This window comes from Pongo abelii, chromosome 1, assembly GCF_028885655.2.
Source record: "Pongo abelii isolate AG06213 chromosome 1, NHGRI_mPonAbe1-v2.0_pri, whole genome shotgun sequence".
Classification (NCBI taxonomy): domain Eukaryota; kingdom Metazoa; phylum Chordata; class Mammalia; order Primates; family Hominidae; genus Pongo; species Pongo abelii.
In genome coordinates, this window is record NC_071985.2 from 221,469,286 (window position 1) to 221,491,840 (window position 22,555).

The 22,555-nt window shown below is 42.3% G+C and overlaps 1 protein-coding gene and 1 non-coding gene across 2 annotated transcripts; both read right to left on the reverse strand.

The window, feature by feature from the left end:
• Positions 1-234: 234 nt before the first annotated feature.
• On the reverse strand, positions 235-338 carry LOC112131470 (small nucleolar RNA U13). Its single transcript, XR_002913533.1, has one exon. It is a non-coding gene; the product is annotated as a small nucleolar RNA U13 (small nucleolar RNA).
• An 11,628-nt stretch (positions 339-11,966) lies between these two features.
• On the reverse strand, positions 11,967-21,769 carry AADACL3 (arylacetamide deacetylase like 3). The gene is made up of 4 exons (XM_002811479.3): positions 21,602-21,769; positions 18,290-18,506; positions 17,036-17,099; positions 11,967-12,741 (listed from the first exon to the last, which is right to left on the reverse strand). The coding sequence occupies exons 1-4, from the start codon at positions 21,767-21,769 to the stop codon at positions 11,967-11,969; spliced, it is 1,224 nt and encodes a 407-aa protein (XP_002811525.1).
• Between the last annotated feature and the right edge of the window lie 786 nt (positions 21,770-22,555).

Below are 22,555 nucleotides of genomic sequence, written 5' to 3' on the forward strand. Positions count from 1 at the left end.
ATTCCTCTTTAGGCTGAATGGTATTTCCATTGTATGTATTTAACACATTGTTTATCCATTCATCTGGTGATGGACATTTGATGTGTTTTCACCTTTTGGCTTTTGTAAATAATGCTGACATGAACATTGGTGTACAAGTAGCTGTTTGAATCCCTGCCTTCAGTTCTTTGGGTTTATACCTAGGAGTGAAATTGGCACCACAAAACTGTTTTCTTCTCTCTTTTTTTTTTTCCAGGTCAGATGGGTAATGTGCTGACGTCATAACAAGGTTCAAGGGTAGCACATCTCACACACGTACATGAACACCCAATCATCAGGCTCACGAACCACAAAAGCATCTGTTTTCCACAGCATCTGCATCATTTCTCATTCCCACCAGCAGAGCACGAGGGTTCCCATTTCTCTGCCTCCTCACCAACACTTGTTATTTTCCAGTTTTTAAATAATAACCAGCCTGGTGAGTGTGAAGTGGTATCTCATTGTGAATTTAATTTCCCCTGATGACTAATGGTATTGAGTGTCTTGTCATGTGCTCATTGGCCATTTATATATCTACTTTAGAGAAATGTCTATTCAAGTCATTTGCCCATTGTTTTGTTTTGTTTCATTTTTTATTTTAGGCTCAAGGGGTGAATGTGCAGGTTTTTACATGCATATATTGCAAGATCCTAGAGCTTGGGCTTCTAATGATCCTGCCACCCAAGTAGTGAACATAGTACCCAATAGGGAGTTTTCAACACTTGCCCTCCTTCTCCCTCCCCACTTTTGGAATCCCTGGTGTCCACTGTTCCCGTGTTTGTGTCCATGTGTCCTCAGTGTTGAGCTCCCACTTATGAGTGAGAAAATGTGGTTTTTGGTTTTCTGTTTCTGCATTAATTCACTTAGGATAATGGCCCCCAGCTGCATCTATGTGGCCACATACTACATGATTTCATTCCTTTTTCTGGCTGTGTAGTATTCCATGATGTATATGTACCACATTTTCTTTTCTTGTCTTTTCAGAGACAGGGTCTCACTCTGTCACTTAGGCTGAAGTTCAGTGACATGATCACAGCTCATTGCAGCCTCAACCTCCCAGGCTCAAGCAATCCCCCTATCTCAGCCTCCTGAGTAGCTGGGACTGCAGGTGCATACCACCACACCTGGCTAATTTTTGTATTTTTGGTAGAGACGAGGTTTCACCATGTTGCCCAGGCTGGTCTCGAACTCCTAGGCTCAAATGATCCACCCGCCTTGGCCTCCCAAAGCGCTGGGATTACAGGCGTGCACCCCTGCACCCAGCCTGTACCACATTTTCTTTATCCATTCCACACCATTGAGGGGCACCTGGGTTGATTCCATGTCTTTGCTGTTGTAAGTAGTGCTGCAATAAACATACAGGTATAGGTGTCTTTTTGGTAGAAGGGTTTATTTTCCTTTGGGTAAATACTTAGTAATGGGATTGTTAGGTCTAACTGTAATTCTATTTTTAGTTCTTTGCATTTGCTCATTTTTACATCAGGTTTTGTGTGTGTGTGTGGCTGAGTGTTACTTCTTCCTTGAATATTACATAAATCAAGCCATCTGGGCCAAGAGGTTTCTGTTTGGTTTTGTTTTTGTTGGAAGGCTTTTCTATTTTAGATTCACTATCTTTATTAGGTAGAAAACTACGTAGGTTTTCTGTTTCCTTTTCCAGTTTTGGTAAGTTGTATTTTTCTAGGAATTTACACGTTGCACCTAAATTTTCAAAATTTTTGACATATGTTGCTCATAATGTCTTCTTATTATCTTTTTACATCTCTAGGGCCTGTATTAAAGTTCCCTTTATGCCTAATATTTACTATTTATGCCTTTTCTCTTTTACCTTTATTGGTCGCACCAGATATTACCAATTTTATCAGTTTTTCCAAGAGCCAAAACGTGGCATGGTTGATCATCTCTATTGTGTGATTGTTTTATTTTAGAAATTTTCCTTTAAAGATATAAAAAATAATTTAAAAAATAAAAGTAAGTATAAAAATCCTTTTTAAAACTTTATTTTTTTCATTATCTTCCTTATATTTTCTTTGGATTTGTTTTGCTATCAGTTTTCTAGTTTTTTGAGATGGATGTTTAGTTCATTAATTTTCAGCCTTTATTCCTTTCTTATATATGTTTTTAAGACTATAAATTCCCTTAATTGTTGTTTTGAGGATAGAAATTCCCTTAACTATTATTTTTCTGCCTCCCATAGTGGACTAAACTATTTTCTATTTCTTTAGTGTTTACCAAAGAAATTACCGTGCACTCATGACTTAGCAAAGTCTAATCTTGGTTGATACTTTTACCCTCCTCCCAGAAAACTCAAGGACCTTAGAAGAATTTAACTCTATTTGGTCCCCTCTAGATCTATATGCTATTATGGACTTTAATTCTCTCTCCTACATATTTTACATTACATGAGTTATTGTTATTATCATTTTATAGTTAGCATTTACTTAGATTTGCCCACATATTTGCCATTTGCATTATTTTTTATTCCATTCTCCATCTCTGACCTCCCATCTGTGATCATTTCCCTTTTTCCTGAAGAACCCTGTAGAATTTCCTTTAAAGGAGTTCTGCTAGTGGCAAACTTCCTCAGTTTCTATTTATCTGAAAACATCTTTATTTCACTTTGATTCTGAAGGATATTTTCAGTGAGGGTAGAATTCCAGTTTAGCAGTTACTTTTCTTCACACGTGGAAGATATTTTTCCACTGTTTCTTGACTGTCATTGTTGCTTCTGAGAAAATAGGTGTCAGTTTATTAATTCTTTTAAGGTATCTGGGTGATTCTTTTGTTTTGTTTTTAAGATTTTCTCTTTATCTTTGGTTTCCTGCAGCATTATTCTGATGTATCTAAGTAGGAGTGGATTGCTTTACACTGCTTGGAATATGCTTCTTGGATTTATGGATAAATGTCTTTCAATCATTTTAGGAAATTCCCAGCTATTATCTGTTCAAATATGGCTGCTGCCTCCTTTATTTCCACTCTCCTTCTAGGACACCAATTACATATTTGTTCTTTCTTATCACTGAATCCTCAATGCCTCTAGTCCCCTCTTCTGTATTTTCTATCCTTTTGTCTCTTCATGCTTGATTTCTTATAGTTTCTTCTGACCTAGATTCCAGTTTACATAACTTTTCTTCAGGTGTGTCTAAGGTGAAATCAAGCCTGTTAAAGCGAACTAAATACAGCCTGAGGAGGACTCTGTACTTCTCTATTTGAGTCCTTGTGGACAAATCATAACCTAGCTTAATAGGCAGACAAGACTGAAAACCTAACTTAGGAGTATGCACCTGTAACAACAGTTGGGTCTTGGCCATTCCCAGAAGCCATATTTCAGCCGTCCACAGGCTGCTGAGTGTTCAAACTGTGTTCAAATAAGGCAAACGCCAACCTGTAACCAATCCAGCTGTTTCTGTACCTCACCTCCAATTTCTGTATGAAACGTCCCCCCCGTTTTTGTTTTTGTTTTTTTTTTTGTCTATAAATTTGTTCTCACCACAAGGCACATCTGAAGTCTCTCTGAATCTGCCATGATTCTGAGGGCTGCCCAATTTGTGAATCATTCATTGCTCAATTAAACTCCTTTAAGTTTAACTTGGCTGAAGTTTTTCTTTGACAAGTCTATCTGTTGAATTTTTATTTTGTTTACTGCACTCTTCAGTTCTGGAATTTCTGTTTGTTTCCTATATATACGTGTGTGTGTGTGTGTGTGTGTGTGTGTGTGTGTGTATTAATGCTATGTTGCTTTTTCCATTTTAATTTTTTAAATTTTGTTTTGCCTCCTGAACTTTTAAATTACCAGTTTCAACTTCCTCAAATTTCAAATTTAGATTTTTATCTCCTTCAGCATAGTAAGCAGACCTCTTTTACAGAATTTGGATTTTTTCTTTTCTTTTTCTTTTCTTTTCTTATTTTTACTGTTGTTTCTGTGGGTTCTTCTAGCTCTTTTCTTTCTCATATAGCTGGTATCTTAAAAATTCTTTGCAAATACAATGTAAAGCCTAGAATATTTCCTTCCTCCAGAGATGACTGCCATTTGCTTTTCCAAGCACCTGTGAACATTAGAAATTGGGCACCACTTTAATCCAATGTGTGGATTGGATTATGGAACACTTTAATCCAATCCCATTCACATCTTCAGTCACTGTATAATCACAATGCAATGTGCTCAGAACTATGATAGAGGAACTACAGTATGCTATGCGAGCCAGAAGGAGAAGAATCTAACCCTGACTGGAGTAGGAAGGCTTACCAGAAAGGCAAAGTCTAAGGTGGGACCCAAGGAGTGAATAATGAATTGACTTCTTCACTCCTCATCCACTATGACCTAGAAATACTTCTTAAAGATGGCAAATCAGTTTCAGGTTATTGCAATAGGAACCGAATGGTTGTAGGGTGGTGGATTTGGAACTCAGACCGACTTAGCTTCAAATTCCAGTTCTACCACTTACCAAGAAACTTTGAACAAGTTTCCTGGCCATGTCAACCTTGGTTTCCTGATCTATAAATTAGGAAGAAATATTATATGCTTCATAACATGATGAGGATTCAATGAGATGTCACCAAAAAGCACCTGGTAAAATGTTTGTCACATAGAAAATGTCAAAAAATTGTCAATTCTTTCTTCTCTTTGTGCCTAAACCAAGTTTATTCTAGTAACAAAATTTGTTCCTTTTCCTTCATTAGAAGAGTGTATTTGAAAATTTAGGGCAGAAGAATCCCAAGGGAAGTCATTCTAGATTCTCTTTGAACAGAGAATTCCTGCATACAAGACTAACTTCTTAACCCCAGGGGCTTTGCTGTGAGTCGAATCAACAGCACTCCCTACCCCCTACAATTGAGTCTGACAAGCAGCATATATCTAATCACAACTTTTATTGAGTCAGCATGAACAACACATTAGATATGATGATCCCTATTTCAAGGCAAGAAAACGGAGGGGCCAGGAGGTTAAATGTTGGGTCTCTGATTGGCTCCAGATCACGTGTTCTACATCATTCTACCTCCTGGAGGGGCCTTGGGAATGCAACAGCAACAAGTCCAAAATTTATCTCTTCCACATAAAATTAAAACTCCTCTGTTCTTTAGTGATGACAGCCAGGGAATTATTTCATAGTAATGGAGATAGAGCCTTGAGTGTTTTTACTATGACTAGAAATGCTTTGAAACTGAACCCCAGACACTGCCTTATGTGATTTAACCTTGTACAGCAATTTGCAAGACAGCCAGCTGCAATGTTGGAGCAGTGGTGTTCTTGTCAGGGAACCAAACAAGCTTTGGCAATCTGCATAACTAGGAACCAGTTTGCTGACTCTGACAACTTTTGCTTTGTTAAATGGAGGCAAGGATATTTGAGGCAAAAACCCACTAATGGTTTGAGTTGAGGAACTTTCCTTTTAAAATACAGATATACCGTACCAACTACTTCCCATCCTACAATTATCAAACTCATCAGTTTTCTTTTTGCTTTAGGGATTGGTTGTTACAGTGTGACTACTTCCCTCCCAACTGAGATCTGCCGATAAAAGAAAATGAAACAAGCATTTTGTTAGTATTTATCAACATTTAAGATGTGCCCTGCTAACAGTTCTTGGATCTATCACAGAGAATCACATGTGCAGAAGGAGATGTGTGCAGAAATGCTCACTACAAATTTGTTTGTCACATTGAGAAACTGAAAAACAGACCAAATGTGTCCAACAGTAGGGAATGGCTAAAAAGTGTAATATTGCCAAACTACAGAATACTATTCGGTAGCTAAAAAGAGTGAGGTAAATCTATTTTTATTAAGCTGAATTTCTTAGATATACTATTGAGTGAAAACTCACTCCCACACAATAATAGTGGGAGACTTTAACACCCCACTGTCAATATTAGACAGATCAACGAGACAGAAAAATAACAAGGATATTCAGGACTTGAACTCAGCTCTGGACCCAGCAGACCTAATAGACATCTACAGAACTCTCCACCCCAAATCAACAGAATATACATTCTTCTCAGCACCACATAGCACTTATTCTAAAATTGACCATATAATTGGAAGTAAAACACTCCTCAGCAAATGCAAAAGAACAGAAATCACGACAGTCTCTCAGACCACAGTGCAATCACATTAGAACTCAAGATTAAGAAATTCACTCAAAACCACACAACTACATGGAAACTAAACAACCTGCTCCTGAATGACTACTGTGTAAATAATGAAATTAAGGCAGAAATAAATAAGTTCGTTGAAACCAATGAGAACAAAGACACAATGTACCAGAATCTCTGGGACACAGCTGAAAGCAGTGTTTAGAGGGAAATTTATAGCACTAAATGCCCACAGGAGAAAGGGGGAAAGATCTAAAATCAACACTCTAACATCACAGATAAAAGAACTAGAGAAGCAAGAGCAAACAAATTCAAAAGCTAGCAGAAGACAAGAAATAACTAAGATCAGAGTAGAACTGAAGGACATAGAGACATAAAAAAAAACCCTTCAAAAAATCAATGAATCCAGGAGCTGATTTTTTGAAAAGATGAACAAAACAGACTGCTAGCCAGACTAATAAAGAAGAAAAGAGGGAAGAATCAAATAGACACAATAAAAAATGATAAAGGAGATATTACCACTGATCCCACAGAAATACAAACTACCATCTGAGAACACTAAAAACACCTCTACTTAAATAAACTAGAAAATCTAGAAGAAAAGGATAAATTCTGGACACATACACCCTCCCAAGACTAAACCAGGAAGAAGTCAAATCCCTGAATAGAACAATAAAAAGTTCTGAAATTGAGGCAGTAATTAATAGCCTATCAACCAAAAAAAAAATCCCAGGACCAGACAGATTCACAGCCAAATTCTAACAGAGGTACAAAGAACAGCTGGTACCATTCCTTCTGAAACTATTCCAAACAGTACAAAAAGAGAGACTCCTCCCTAACTCATTTTATGAGGCCAGCATCATCCTGATACCAAAACCTGGCAGAGACACAACAAAAAAAGAAAAGTTCAGGCCAATATCCCTGATGAACATCGATGTGAAAATCCTCAATAAAATACTGGCAAACTGAATCCAGCAGCACATCAAAAAGCTTATCCACCATGATCAAGTCAGCTTCATCCCTGGCATGCAAGGCTGGTTCAACATATGCAAATCAATAAACATATTCCATCACATAAACAGAACCAAAGACAAAAACCACATAATTATCTCACCAGATGCAGAAAAGACCTTCAATAAAATTAAACACCTCTTCATGCTAAAAACACTCAATAAACTAGGTATTGATGGAACATATCTCAAAATGATGAGCTACTTATGACAAACCCATAGCCAATATCATACTGAATGGGCAAAAGCCAGAAGTATTCCTTTTGAAAACCAACACAGGACAAGGATGCCCCCTCTCACCACTCCTATTCAACATAGTATTGGAAGTTCTGGCCAGGGCAATCAGGCAAGAGAAAGAAATAAATGGCATTCAAATAGGAAGAGAGGAAGTCAAATTGTCTCTGTTTGCAGATGACATAATTGTATAATTAGAAAACCCCATCATCTCAGACCAAAATCTCCTTAAGCTGATAAGCAACTTCAGCAAAGTCTCAGGATACAAAATCAATGTGCAAAAGCACAATCATTCCTATACACCAACAATAGACAAACAGAGAGTCAAATCATGAGTGAACTCCCATTCATAATTGCTACAAAGAGAATAAAATACCTAGGAACACAACTTACAAGAGACCTGAGGATTTTTTCAAGGAGAACTACAAAGGACTGCTCAAGGAAATAAGAGAGGGCACAAACAAATGGAAAACATTCCATGCTCATGGATAGGAAGAATCAATATCGTGAAAATGGCCATACTGCCCCAAGTAATGTATAGATTCAATGCTATTCCCATCAGGCTACCATTGACTTCCTTCACAGAATTCGAAAAAACTACTTTAAATTTCATATGGAACCAAAAAGGAGCCCGTATATCCAAGACAATCCTAAGCAAAAAGAACAAAGCTGGAGGCATGATGCTATCTGACTTCAAACTATACTACAAGGCTACAATAAACAAAACAGCATGGTACTGGTACCAAAACAAATATGTAGACCAATGGAACAGAACACAGGCCTCAGCAGTAACACCACATGTCTACAACCATCTAATCTTTGACAAATCTGACAAACACAGCAATGGGGAAAGGATTCCCTATTTAATCAATGGTGTTGGGGAAGCTGGCTAGCCATACGCAGAAAACTGAAACTGGACCCCTTCCTTACACCTTATACAAAAATTAACTCAAGATGAATTAAAGACTTAAACATAAGACCTAAAACCATAAAAACCCTAGAAGAAAACCTAGGCAATACCATTAGGACACAGGCATGGGCAAAGACTTCATGACTAAAATACCAAAAGCAATTGCAATGAAAGCCAAAATTGACATATGGGATCTAATTAAACTAAAGAGCTTCTGCTCAGCAGAAGAAACTATCATCAGAGTGAACAGGCAACCTACAGAATGTGAGAAAAATTTGCAATCTCTCCATCTGACAAAGGTCTAATATCCACACTCCACAAGGAACTTAAACAAATTTACAAGCAAAAAACAAACAACCCCATCAAAAAGTGGGTAAAGGATATGAACAGACACTTCTCAAAAGAAAACATTATGTGGCCAACAAACGTGAAAAAAAGCTCACCATCACTGGTCATTAGAGAAATGCAAATCAAAACCACAATGAGATACCATCTCATGCCAGTTAGAATGGCAATTATTAAAAAGTCAGGTAACAACAGATGCTGGAGAGGGTATGGAGAAATAGGAACACTTTTACACTGTTGGTGGGAGTGTAAATTAGTTCAACCATTGTGGAAGACAGTGTGGCAATTCCTCAAGGATCTAGAACCAGAAATACCATTTGATCCAGCAATACCATTACTAGGTATATACCTAAAGGATTATAAATCATTCTACTATAAAGACACATGGACACATATGTTTATTGCAGCACTATTTACAATAGCAAAGACTTGGAACCAACCCAGATGCCCATCAATGATAGACTGGATAAAGAAAATGTGGCACATATACACCATAGAATACTATGCAGCCATAAAAAAGGATAAGTTCACGTCCTTTGCAGGGACATGGATGAAGATGAAAACCATCATTCTGAGCAAACTAACACAGCAACAGAAAACCAAACACCACATTTCTCACTCACAAGTGGGAGTTGAACAATGAGAATACATGGACACAGAGAGGGGAACATCACACACCGGGGCCTGTTGGGGAGTGGGGGACAAGGGGAGGGATAGTGTTAGGAGGGATTACAGGAGTGAGCCACTGCACCTGGCCTTGTTTCCTTTCTTAAATTAAAAAAAAAAAAAATTTAGAGACAGGCATCTCACTATGTTGCACAGGCTGTATTCAAATCCCTGGGCTCAAGCAATCCTCCCAGCTCAGCATCCTGAGTGGCTGGGGCCACAGCATGCACCATCATGCCTGGCTTGTGATCAGTAATCTTTGATGTTACTACTGTAATTGTTTTGGTGCCACGAACCACACCCGTATAAGACAGTGAACTTAATAAATATTGTGTGTTCTGACTGCTCCACTGACTGACACCCTCTCATCTCTCTCCCTCCCTTAGGGCCTCCCTATTCCCTGAGATTTCAACAATATTGAAATTCAGCTAATTAATAACCCTACAAGGAACTCTAAATGTTCAGGTAAAAGGAAGAGTCACACATTTCTCACTTGAAATCAAAAGCTAGAAATGATTAAACTTAGTGAGGAAGGCATGTCAAAAGCTGACACAGGCCAAAAGCTCTATCACTTACACAGTTACCCAATTTGTGAATGCAAAGGAAATGTTCTTGAAGGAAATTAAAAGTGCTACTCCAGAGAAACATGATAGATAAGAAAGAAAAAGTCTTATTGCTGACATGCAGAAAAATGTAATGATCTGAATAGGAGATCAAACCAGCCACAGCATTCCTGTAAACCAAAGCCTAATCCAGAGGAAGAGCCTAACTCTTTCATTCCATGAAGGCTCAGGGGGAAGTGAGGAAGCTAGCCAGGGTTTGGTGCAAGAGGTTGAAGGAAAGAAGTTGTCTCCATAACATAATCATAAAAGTGCAAGGTGAAGCAGAGCTGATGGGGAAGCTGCAGCAAGGTATCCAGGAGACTCAGCTAAGATGATTGATGAAGGTGATTACATGAAACAAAAGATTTTCATTGTAGATGAAACAGCCTGCTATGGGAAGAAGATGCCATCTAGGGCTTTCATAGCTAGAGAGAAGAAGTCAATGTCTGCCTTCAAAGCTTCAAAGAACAGGCTGACTCTCTTGTTAGAAGCTAATGCAGCTGGTGACTTTAAGTTGAAGCCAATGCTCATTTCCATTCCAAGAGTCCTAGGGCCCTGAAAAATTATGCTAAATCTAGCCTCCCTGTGCTCTATAAATGGAACAAAGAAGCCTGGGTGCCAGCACATCTATTTACAGCATGGTTTACTAGATATTTTAAGCCCACTGTTGAGACCTGCTGCTCAGAATAAAAGATTTCTTTGAAAATATTACTGCTTATTTACAAGACACTTGATAACCCAAGAACTCTGATGCAGATGTACAAGGTTAATGTTGTGTTCATGCCTTCTGACACAACATCCCTTCTGCAGCCTGTGGATCAAGGAGTATTTTGACTTTCCAGTCCAATTATTTAAGAAATACAATTTGTAAGGCTATAGTTGTCATAGACAGTGGGTCCTCTTGTGGACCTCAGCAAAGTAAACTGGAAACCTTCTAAAAAGAATTCACCATTCCAGATGCCATGAGGAACATTCATGATTTATGGGAAGTGGTCAAAATATCATCATTAACAGTTTGGAAGAAGTTGATTCCAACCCTCATGGATGACTTTGAGGGGTTCATGACTTCAGTGGAAGATGTAACTGCAGATGTGGTGGAAATAACAAGAGAACTAGAATTAGGAGTGGAGCCTGAAAATATGACTGAATTGCTTCAATCTCATGAATAAACTTGGCCAGATGAGGATTTGCTTCCTATGGATAAGCAAAAATCGTGGTTTCTTGAGATGGAATCTACTCTGGGTGAAAATGCTATGAACACTGTTGAAATTACAACAAAAGATTTAGAATACTACATAAACTTAGTTGATAAAGTAGCATAGGGTTTGAGAGGACCGACGCCAGTTTTGAAAGAAATTCTGCTGTGGGTAAAATGCTATAGAACAGCATCACCTGCTACAGAGAAATCTTTCTTGAAAGGAAGAGTCCATTGATGTGGCAAATCCACTGTTGTCTTATTTTATTTTAAGAAATTGCCACAGCCGCCCCCACCATTCTATCTTAAAGTTTCCAGCCCAGGCAGTGAAGACTCTGATCCCAGAGGCTGAGAAACAGCAGGAAAAGTCACTACTGTTCACAGAAGAGAAGGTGGGTGAAGCCAGTTTCTCCACCACCACCACCACCTCACAGCAGCCTAGAACATCAGAGCTCCTGCCTCTGAGCCACATTGGGAAAGCCTCGTGAGGCTGTATGGATGCCCTTGTGCTATTCCAAAGTCCAGTCAAATGGACACAAGTCACACACAGTCTGGATCAATCTGAGAGCCTGAACTGCCCCTTAGGGAGGCTGAGAACAGCTCTTACCTGCTGATTCACTCCCACAAGTGGCCACTGAAGACTGTCAGCCCAGGGTTTCCCAACAGAAAATAGAGACAGACAGCCCCACTCCCACCTCCAAACCTGTCTTTTCTACCATGTCCTCTGGACATCAAGGGCATGCATTGTCTGGTTCTAGAACCTGGACCAGAAAGGTGACAGCAACCTCTACCCCCTCCCTGGCCCCAGTATGCACCACCTAAATCAGCAACAGAGAGCCCTAGGGGAGGCTGGATGCCAGTGGAATCCACACCGCAGTACCAGCAGAGAAGAAAGACAGTCACAGTCCCTTTATAAAATGAACTAATGCACTCAGAATTCTCGTGGAGCAGGGAAAGTGCAGGAAGCTCATGTCAATGGTGCTGAGCACTCCGTGGAAACCATCCTCCATATGGTGCCAGGTCACGGGCACTCCCAGGTCTTCCAGCCTCTTCTTGTACAACAGTGAATTGTCCCGGAGAGCATCATACTCACAGCTCACGATGCAGGTTTCTGGGAGCTGAGACACTACATCATCTTCTGCAATCAGGGGCGAGCACATCACATCCAGGACAACACTTACTTCCAAGTAAGCAGCTTCATTCATGGGCTCATGGGGTTTCGGTCGGTAACCCCTCTTCTTAAACCTCTCAGGGATGTTTTCTGGGCCCAACCACTTTCTGTACTTTTCCCAGACTTCGGCAGGCAAATGGGCACCTTTCATGATGACCTCTTGCCAGGAGAAGCTGAAATCCAGGTTTTGAAAAATACAGTAGCAGAGGAAACTCCAGGTGAGCAGTGGGACGTTTTTCCTCTGTTGAAATGAAGGGGTTTGTAAATCCAGGGCTTGGAGAATGGCATAGATCAGGATCTGAGCCCGGATCCGGGGCAGGTCTGGCCTGTCCACAAGTTTTTGACAAACCACTGCGGCTATTGCCCCTCCGATACTGTCACCGCAGACCACAACCCGGGCTGGATCCACTCCATATGCATCCAGGGACTTCAGGAAGTGGATGGTGGCCACCAAGCAGTCTCTTACTGGCACTGGAAACTTATGCTTAGGTAACTTGCGGTAACTAAAAAGGAATCAAGAAACACAGTTGATAATGCCCCAGCAGATCCAAAAATATCAGCGTCTAGCCTCTTTTAGCCCAAATTCGCCCATTCACTTCCCTTTGTGGAACTTGAGCAGGTAAAGTTAGGTGTGAGGCTTAAATGAGACAAGACACATAAAGCCCACATACCTAGGCAGGTGCCATTCCTACCGTCTCAATGCCCTAATGGGGGACCTGTGTCACGAGACATCCACCAATTGGCCAGCAATGTAAATATCACCCACACTAGCCCCATCTTCCTGAACCTGCCTCATGTTGCTTCCCTGATTCACCTGCTCCTGCTTCCTGTTTTATGATTCTTGTATGAGCAACTTCAAGGCCTGCTTGAGTTTTTAATTAATCATTCCATACCTACAGATTTTGTTAGGGGGGATCTTATAGACTTAAATACAGCAGGTTGGCCAGGCTGGTGGCTCATGCCTTTAATTTCAGCACTTTGGGGGCTGAGGTGGGCCGATCCCTTGAGTCCAAGAGTTCAAGCCCAGCCTGGGCAACATGGTGAGACCCCATCTCTACAAAGAATATAAAAAATTAGCTGGGCATGGTGGTGGATGCCTGTAGTCCCAGCTACTCAGGAGGGTGAGGCAGGTGGATCACTTGGGCCTGGAAGGTTGAGGCTGCAGTGAGCTGTGATCATGCCACTGCACTCCAGCCTGGGCGACAGAGTGAGATCCTGTCTCAAAGAAGAAAAAAAAAGCAGGCTCTCAAATAATGTCATTTCATTCAACATTGTTTCATTATATTGATGAAAGAAAGAAAAACGATTCCAGCCTGGGCTACTACTGTTTGTGTGGAGTTTGCACATTCTCCTCATGTCTGTGTGGGTTTTCTCCCAGTCCTCCAGTTTCCTCCCACATCCCAAAGATGTGTATGTTACATTCATGAGCATGTCTAAATTATCCCAGTCCAGGTGAATGTGGGTGTAGGTGTGAGTGTGCTCTGCGATAGGTGGGTGTCCTGTCCAGGATTGGTTCCAGCCTTGTTCCCTCAGCTGCAGGGATAGGATCCAGCCACCCACGACCCTGAACTGGAATAAGTGAGTTCAAAAAGGAATAGATGAAGGAATATAAATTATTGCAAAATAAAAATGCATAAAGCCAGCCAGGTGCAGTGGCTCATGCCTGTAATCCCAGCACTTTGGGAGGCCAAGGCAGGCAGATCACCTGAAGTCAGGAGTTCAAGACCAGCCTGACCAACATGGAGAAACCCCATCTCTACTAAAAATACAAAATTAACCAGGCGTGGTGGTGCATGCCTATAATCCCAGCTACTCAGGAAGCCTGAGGCAGAAGAACCCCTTGAACCCAGGAGGCAGAAGTTGTGGTGAGCCGAGATCTCACTCTTGCACTCCAACCTGGGCAACAAGAGTGAAATTCTGTCTCAAAAAAAAAAAAATTATAAAGTCAGCCAAGCACAGTGGCTCACGCCTGTAATCCCAGCACTTTGGGAGGCCAAGGCAGATGGATCGCCTGAGCTCAGGAGTTCAAAACCAGCCTAGGCAACATGGTGAAACCCTGCCTCTACCAAAAATACAAAAAATTAGCCAGGCTTGGTGGTGTGTGTCTGTGGTCCCAACTACTCAGGAGACTGAGGCACAAGAATCACTTGAGCCCAGGAGGCGGAGGTTGCAGTGAGCCGAGATCGCACCACTGTATTCCACTGTACTCCAGCCTAGGTGACAGGGTGAGATCCCATCTCAAAAACAAAAAAATGCATAAAGTTTACAATAATCATACATCTACACAAAAATAAATGATGCGGTACAGAATCTCTCAGTGAGGCTGCCACATTTGTAAGTGGTTTTGAACTGGGAGACAGTCAGAGGTACTCCTGACAATTTTTACCTTGTAAACATTTATTCCTACATTTAAACCACCACCAGAATGACCACCATCACTCACTGATTCACCAAAAATTGGGTAAATAATTATCTTTTTGTTTTTATCTTTTAAAAATATATGTATAGCTCACATTTGTTTCAATTTTTAATATTAGCAGGTTTTTTTCTTTATTTAGAAGCTTAGGGCAGGCATAGTGGCTCACACTTGTAACCTCAGCACTTTGAGAAGCTGAGGAAGAAGGATTGCCTGAGCTCAGAAGTTTGAGACCAGCCTGGGCAACATGGCAAGACCTCGTCTCTATTAAAGAAAATTATAAAATATAAAAGTAGTAAAATAAATTTTTAAAAATTTTTTTAATAAATTAGCTGGTGTTTTTGTGACCAGAATTATACCATCAGAGCTTAATTCTGTGTATAGCAATTAGCCTAGGTTTTGTAATAGGTAAAATTGGTTTCACTCCAAGTCACAGTTCCAAGAACCTGTCGACATTGTTGAGGACTGACTGCACCACCAGAGGCCAGAGATAGACAGCACTCTTCCAAACAAGCTATGCACACTCAACACCATTGCTGCCCTGCCTACCTGGTATTGCTAAGAGATTCCAGAAATCCAGGTTTTGTGAGAAACTTCACTATTTTTAAATGCTGGCCACAAATTTAAAAAAAAAAAAAAAGACAAAGAAACACTCTATGGGAGCAACAAATAAAACTTCCATCAGCCATTTCCATTCCATACCACCATTTCAGGCCACCCGGGAATAGGACATCCTGGAAAACAATGCCCTTAACTCCAAAATCCTGTCTACCTTGGATTTAGAAAATAACTTTCTGGCAGAGACTTGCTAGCATGTTCTACTGACGATCTCTTGGTTTAGCACAATCAGAATGATAAGGTGTCCAGCAACATCCCATGGTAGAAACCCTTCTGGAACTGAGAATTGTAAAGTCAGGGGTTTATCCCGGTCTCTCTCTCTCTCATCTCTTCTCTTCATTTTCTTTTCCTTTTTTTTTTTTTTTTTTTTTTTGAGATGGAGTCTCATTCTGTCACCCAGGCTGGAGTGCAGTGGTGCCATCTCAGCTCACTGTAACCTCTGCCTTCTGGGTTCAAGTGATTCTCCTGCCTCAGCCTCCTGAGTAGCTGGGGTTACAGGCACATGCCACCACACCTGGCTAATTTTTGTATTTTTAGTAGAGACAAGGTTTCACCATGTTGGCCAGGCTGGTCTTGAACTCCTGGCCTCAAGTGATCCACCCGCCTTGGCCTCGTGCTGGGATTACAGGTGTGAGCCACTGCGCCCGGCTTCATCTCTTCATTTTCCACTCACCTCAGGTAGCTGTGCCACAAGAAAGCTGGCAGATGTACCCCCACTGAGACACAGAGAACTGATATTTCTTTAGAGTGTGTACCTTTAAATGAAACTACAGGAAAACTTAACCAGGAGGAACCACGTGTGTGATGCTGCATCAGGCAGCAGGACAGGGGACCCAATGCCTACCGCGCCCTCTTTGAGGCTCCAGGCTGGCCGGTGACTGTCAGAGATCTGTTAGGAGAGACAATGGGTTTGCTTTTGTTTTTGTTTCTCTCACTTTCTTCAGTGGGTCTCAGCCAGGGGGACCTCCCTTTTGGGAGCACTTGGAAGTGAACGTGGTAGCATTTTGGGTTGTTTGAGTGATGGTGCGGGGCACCACAGGCATTTAGCAGAGGGAGATGCAGGGTTGTTTTACTCAAAGAAGAGCTATGTTGTCCAAGTGTTACTGCAGTGAAACTCTGCACCTGAACTGCTTAAAAAAGACCACCTCCTACCCAGCTTCCAAATGCACAAAATGCCTCTGTTTAAACAAACCCAAGGCCCACAGGCACAGAGGAAGGGATTCCCCATTCTCTGTCTCTCCATCTCTCTTCACCTCCCCTTATTTTTCTCTCACTCTCTTTTTCTTGTTTTGTTTTGTTTGTTTTAAGACAGGGTCTTGTTCTGTCACCCAGGCTGAGTGTTCTGAGTGTTCTGTCACCCAGGCACAACCACGGCTCACTGCAACCTCCCAGGCTCAGGTGCTTCTTCCACCTCGGCCTCCCAAGTAGCTGGGACTACAGGCATATGCCACCGCACCTGGCTAATTTTTGTATTTTTTGTAAAAATGGGATCTCACTATGTTGCCCAGGCTGGTCTGAACTCCTGGGCTCAAGCATTCCGCCCACCGTGGCCTCCCAAAGTGTTGGGATTACAGGCGTGAGCCACCACACCCAGCCACCTTCTCTTTCTCTCTTCACTGGCTTCTCCCAGCCCATCCTCACCTCTGGGCTTCCTCCAGCTCCCATCTGCTCCCACCCCCGGCCCCCATTTCTACTTTCCACCCTGTCTCTCCACATCAGAGCCTTGCTCCTTGCTGGCTCCCTGGGATCTCCCCTTTACTCACCCAACTGCCAGAACCACGGAGTCACTCTCCTTGCACAAACGAGAGCATATGCCATGGTGGGTTTCTAGAAAATAAATGGTTTTTGACATTCACTAGGAAGGCTTCCTTTGCCAGCCATTGTTGCTGTCTTCTTCCTACAGACACAGCCCTTGGGCCAATGCTGACTAGGTTTTCCTCTACTCCAGCAAACTTCGATCAATCTTCTCACTGATTCTCCTTTGTGGTACTGCCTGAACAAATTTCTCTAAGATGCCCACCCTCCGATCCATCCTACAAGCCATTAAAAATATCTGTGAAGCTGTTTGACTGTAGAATGCAGAGGTTTAAGGTGTGAGCTCTGGATTCAGACTGGAGTTCAAATCTCAACTTTGCCTCTTTCTAGCTTGAGCTAACATAGTGCCTAGCAAGTCTCTCAACCTCCTGAGGCTTGATTTCCTCATCTGTGAACTGGGGTAATGAAAATATCTAACTCGTAGAGTGTTGGAGTTGGAATGAGATCATCCACATATAGGGTTCTCACAGTGCCTGCCTGTAATTAGTAATATTAATAAATATTGCTTAATAAATATTGGCTATTACTATCATTCTCATACAGACCAAACCACACCACCATTGCATTAAATCCCTTATTCTCAAAGGCTCACACACTGGGACCCTGGCATTCCACAGATTAGAAAGCACTACTGAAAGCAAATAAAGGTGTTTCCTCTCCCCTAATTCCCTGGGGTTAATAATTAAGACAGTAAAATTGTCTCAATAGTGACTTTTTCCTCTCATTGATTTTTCTCAAATCTTCCTGTTTGTCTGTACCAGAATTTGTCTTAGCAAAACCTGATGTGAAACAAAATGCTGTGTTTTAATTCTTTTCATTTAAAATATCCTTATTTCCAACTAAATAGAGGTGGTGATTATAAGTAAAATAGTGATATATACATGTATACATTTATATGTACATACATATGTACACATATAAATGCAAGTAAGCGTACATTTCAGGGTCTTTACCTTACAGTATCCTTCCTTATATTACAGTATTGTTAATTTAACTAAGGATTACATTTATGTAAATAAGGAGATACATAAGAGGGCAATATATGCCATATTTTTGCCCCCTCAATGATCTGCAAACCATGAACTGCCCTGGTGTTCTCTGGTAATAACAGCAGACTTTAAGTCCCAGGAAGATGCCCATTCTTCCAAGTTATGTTAAGGGGTGCCACCACCCTTTAGGAGGTCTGAGAAAAGGGTTCTTACTCAAGCTCCCCATGGCGCCCCCACCACCGTGGTAGTACACGATGCCAGGCTTCAGGGTGCAGGTGGATGCCTTGGGCTGGTACAGCTTCACAGGGATTGTCCCAAAGAGGAAATCCGCGACCACAACATTGGGGTCGTACTTTAGCGGAAGCAGATCTTGCATGAAACAGACAAATTGGGGCATAGAACAGATTCTGAGCTTCTCAAACATCATCCCCTGTTGGAGAGAGAAGAAGAAATGGGTCGAGATGGGTTTCTTCATAGGCCATCTGGAGTCTGGCCTTCACAACCTGCCCTCCACAGGTGGCAAAAGGAGTTTTTGGAAACTGCAATCAGATTGGATCACAGCCCTACTCAAGCCCTCAGTTCCCTCAGGACACCTGCAGGAAAATGCACTCCCATGCAGGCTCAGGTGGCCATAGCACCAGCCAGCCCCTCTCCACCCACTCTCCTGACACCTTCCACTGCAGCCACTACAAGCCAGGCTTCTGGGCACCCTTGATGGTCCCTCTACTTGCAACACCCACCTCCACCATGAGACCCTGCTCCACCTCAGCCTGGGCACAACATCTGTTTCCAGGGAGGCCGTCCTGTGCCGTCCCAGCCAATCTGGCCACCCCAAGCCTGTGTAGCTAACTGTAGTAAGGGTACATTGTTTAAAAACAGGAAGGAGGGGTTCATATCTTTTGAAAATGCCTACTGAAAATTTTTAGGATAAAATAATATGATGTCCATTGGCTTCTTAAATAAATGAAAATGAGGGAAAAGTTAGAGACATTTAGGGACACAGGGAAGGGAGACAGGCCAGGAGTCAGTGATGGTGACACTGGAGAGTGGGCACCCTGTTCCCCTTTGGTATATGTCAAAGTTTGCATAAAGAGTTGAAAATACAGCCAGGCACAGTGGCTGATACCTGTAATCCCAGCACTTTGGGAGGCCAAGGCTGGTGGGTCACTTGAGGTCAGGAGTTCAAGGCCAGCCTGGCCAACATGGTGAAACCCAGTCTCTACTAAAAATACAAAAATTAGCCGGGTGTGGTGGTGGGCTCCTGTACTCCCAGCTACTGGAGAGGCTGAGGTGGAAGAATCTCTGGAACCCTAGAGGCAGAGGTTGCAGTAAGCCGAGATCATGCCATTGCACTCCAGCCTGGGCAACAAGAGTAAAACTCCAGCTCAAAAAAAAGAGTTAAAAATATGTAAATAAAGAGGTCTCTCCCTCTGGGTATCCTTTCCAGTGTTTCCTAATCCTTGTCTGTGCCACAGCCATTTTGGCCATGGGTGAAAAGCTGCAGGCCTCATTTGAGAACTTTTTTTTTTTTTTTTTTTGGAGAGACAGAGGCCTCACTATGTCACCCAGGCTGGTCTCAAACTCCTGGACTCAAACAATCCTCCCACCTCAGCCTCCCAAAGTGCTGGGATTACAGGTGTAAGCCACTACACCCAGCCCAGAACATTTTTAAATACATAAAATAAATACATGGGATTATAAAGAAAAGTAGTTTTATTTAAATATACTTATCAAAATATTAAAATGTGTGTCATAATAATATAGGTGCTTCCTTACTAGCACATAGAGTAATAAGATCAAACTGCTGCCTGATACTACCCTAGTTTCAAAGAAATGAGGAGAATACATGAGTTTTCACAATATCTAACAGGCTATGCAAATATGTCTGATTCCTCTTGGTGACAAAGTCGAGGTCTGGCTTTCAGGACTGTGGTTTGTTGCCTTCATTCCTCATGAAAAGAATTTCAATTGGAAGTTAGTTGTGAAAATGGGGTAATCTTGACCCCATCCAAATCCATGACCCCCTTGTGTTCTGTGACCCAAATCCATGACCCCCTTGTGTTCTGTGACCCCGGGGGCTCAAGGAGCCCCAGGAGAGAAGCCCTGCTCGGCTACCCTGATGGGTTTTGCTGTCCTCCTTGTGTTCTCCACTTTGGGAAGCTGTTTATCTGTAGTTTGTTCACTTGTGGGTTAGCTTCTTTATAGACCATTTCCCCGCTGCCCACTGCCTGGACCCTACAAGCTCCCTAAAGGCAGACCTGGGGGAACTTTACCTCTCTCACCTGTCATTGGCCCTAGAGCCCAGAACTGGTGCAGGACACACAGCAGTTGCATAACACATCTTCGCATAAAAAATAAAAGAATCAACAAAGAGTAACAATGGCTACTATTTACAGAGGGCTCCCTCGGTGTCAGGCATTATAATAAGCCTTCTGGAGAGGGTTACTCATGGAGTCTCCACAGAATGCTGTGAAGTAGGAGCAATTTTCCCTACTTTGCAAAAGAGGAAATCGAGTCACTGTATTTGGGAGCCTGGACTACAGAATCTGACAGTCAAGGGCAGGAAAACCTAGGACCCAATCACTGCATCTTATAAAAGCTGACTGGAGATCAGAAGCCTAGAGTTCCCGGGATCTTCTCTTTTAGGTAATAGCTACATTCTTTTGAATAGTATAGAAGTTATTTTGAATAGCATAGAAGAAACACCTAGGGTGTCTCTTGAGAAGAGGCACTGGCAATTGCTTTTCGTTATGTAAGAAACTTACAAAAAATATTTTGTATATTCAGTTTCTGTGAAGGTACAAGAAAAAGTACAAGAAATCCATATTGGCAACACCTACACAGTTCCATTTACAGGTATTTTAACAAATTACACCAGAAGCAGAACCAAACTATATTCCCTAGGCAGCTTTCTAGCTCTCAAAAGCAACAACATATTTTTAAAGTCACATTCTGTACTTTCGCTCACCGGCACTAATTTACTCATCTGCTACCCGTTTACTTTGTGGCTTGCTGGCTCTAGCTAGCAGGTAGATAAAAATGGGGGCCCAGAGACTCAGGAAAATTCATTCGTATCTTCACAACTTCTGAGAGTGGTGAGTGCTGTGAATAATATGGACACATTTCTGGACACATGAACTGTACACTTAAAAATGGGAAAGATGGTGAATTTTATATGCTTATTTTACCTCAATTTTAAAAATAAAACAAACCAACAACAAAAAAAGACAGTCAGCTGAGAGACACTCAGGTGAATAGAACCAGACTGGTTTTTTCCTTCTGTTAACTGAGAAAGCAGATCATTCTTAGAATTTTGTGGATATTAGCCAGGGCCAGCTTCAGAAACACCCAAAGAGGCTGAGAACCACCTAATAGGGATTAAGCATGTTTCAGAAGGTCCGATCAGCTGTCACTGCGGGCCCCATGATACCGGTGTTCACTCAGCTAGAAGCTTCCAGTGTGTGATTTTTCCTGCCACCTTCCTTAATGGTCAGCTGGAGGGGACACATACAGCACAAAACTCACCCATGTCAACAGCAGCTGGAAGATGCAATGGAGGACTCTCAGTTTCACAGGGTGGCCAACCGCTGCAGGGATGTGCACAATGAAAAAATGGCTGCAAATGACCCACAGAGTGACTCCTAGTGAGAACATGCAGGCTGCTGCGAGGAAGATCAGGGCCAGGACCCACATGCTGCTTCCAGCTCAGAGCGGGCTGAGAGGAAGCTGTGCGCAGTGTAAACCATTTAGGACACGGTTCAGAGCCAGCAGACCTCCTCCACTTATAAGTCACACCTGTCCTCCCCCACCTCCCTGGGTCCCACAAACACTGGCCCAGCCCAGGTGAGTCACAGGCTCAAGTGAGGATGTGGTTCTAGGACAGGGCCCATGCAGAGAAGAAAGTGGCCCATCCAGCCGGATGCAGCCAGAAAAGAAAGTTCTAGAGTCCCAGCTTACAATATGGCACTGCCAACTAGAAATAGTCTTGGGTAAGCCACCAAGTCACAATGGACATCACAAACACGATTCCTCCCACCGGCCCTCAGACCTCATCGTCCCACTCTGTGATTCAACTCCAGCTTATCATCCATCTATCAGCCTGTGGAGGAGGTCCCAGAGCTGTTGTATGGCAAGCCATTCTCTGTACGCCATTCTTCCCCTAGACCTCCGCTAGGCTCCATGCCTCCCCTCTTGCTGGTCTCTGCTCAAATGTCTCCTTCTCAGTGAGGCCATCCCTGGAAATCTTATTTAAAATTTAACTCCCGCCAGCATGCCTACGCCCAGCTTCCCCAGCCCCACCTTCCCCATCCCCCACCCTTTCCACCCCCCACCTTCCACATCCCCCACCTTCCTCATCCTCCACCTTCCCCATCCCCCATCTTCCCCATCCCCCACCTTCCTCACCCCCCACTGCTTGGTTTTTCCCTGTGACCGTTATCATCACCTGCCTCACTTGTGTGTTTATTGTCTGGGAGGACA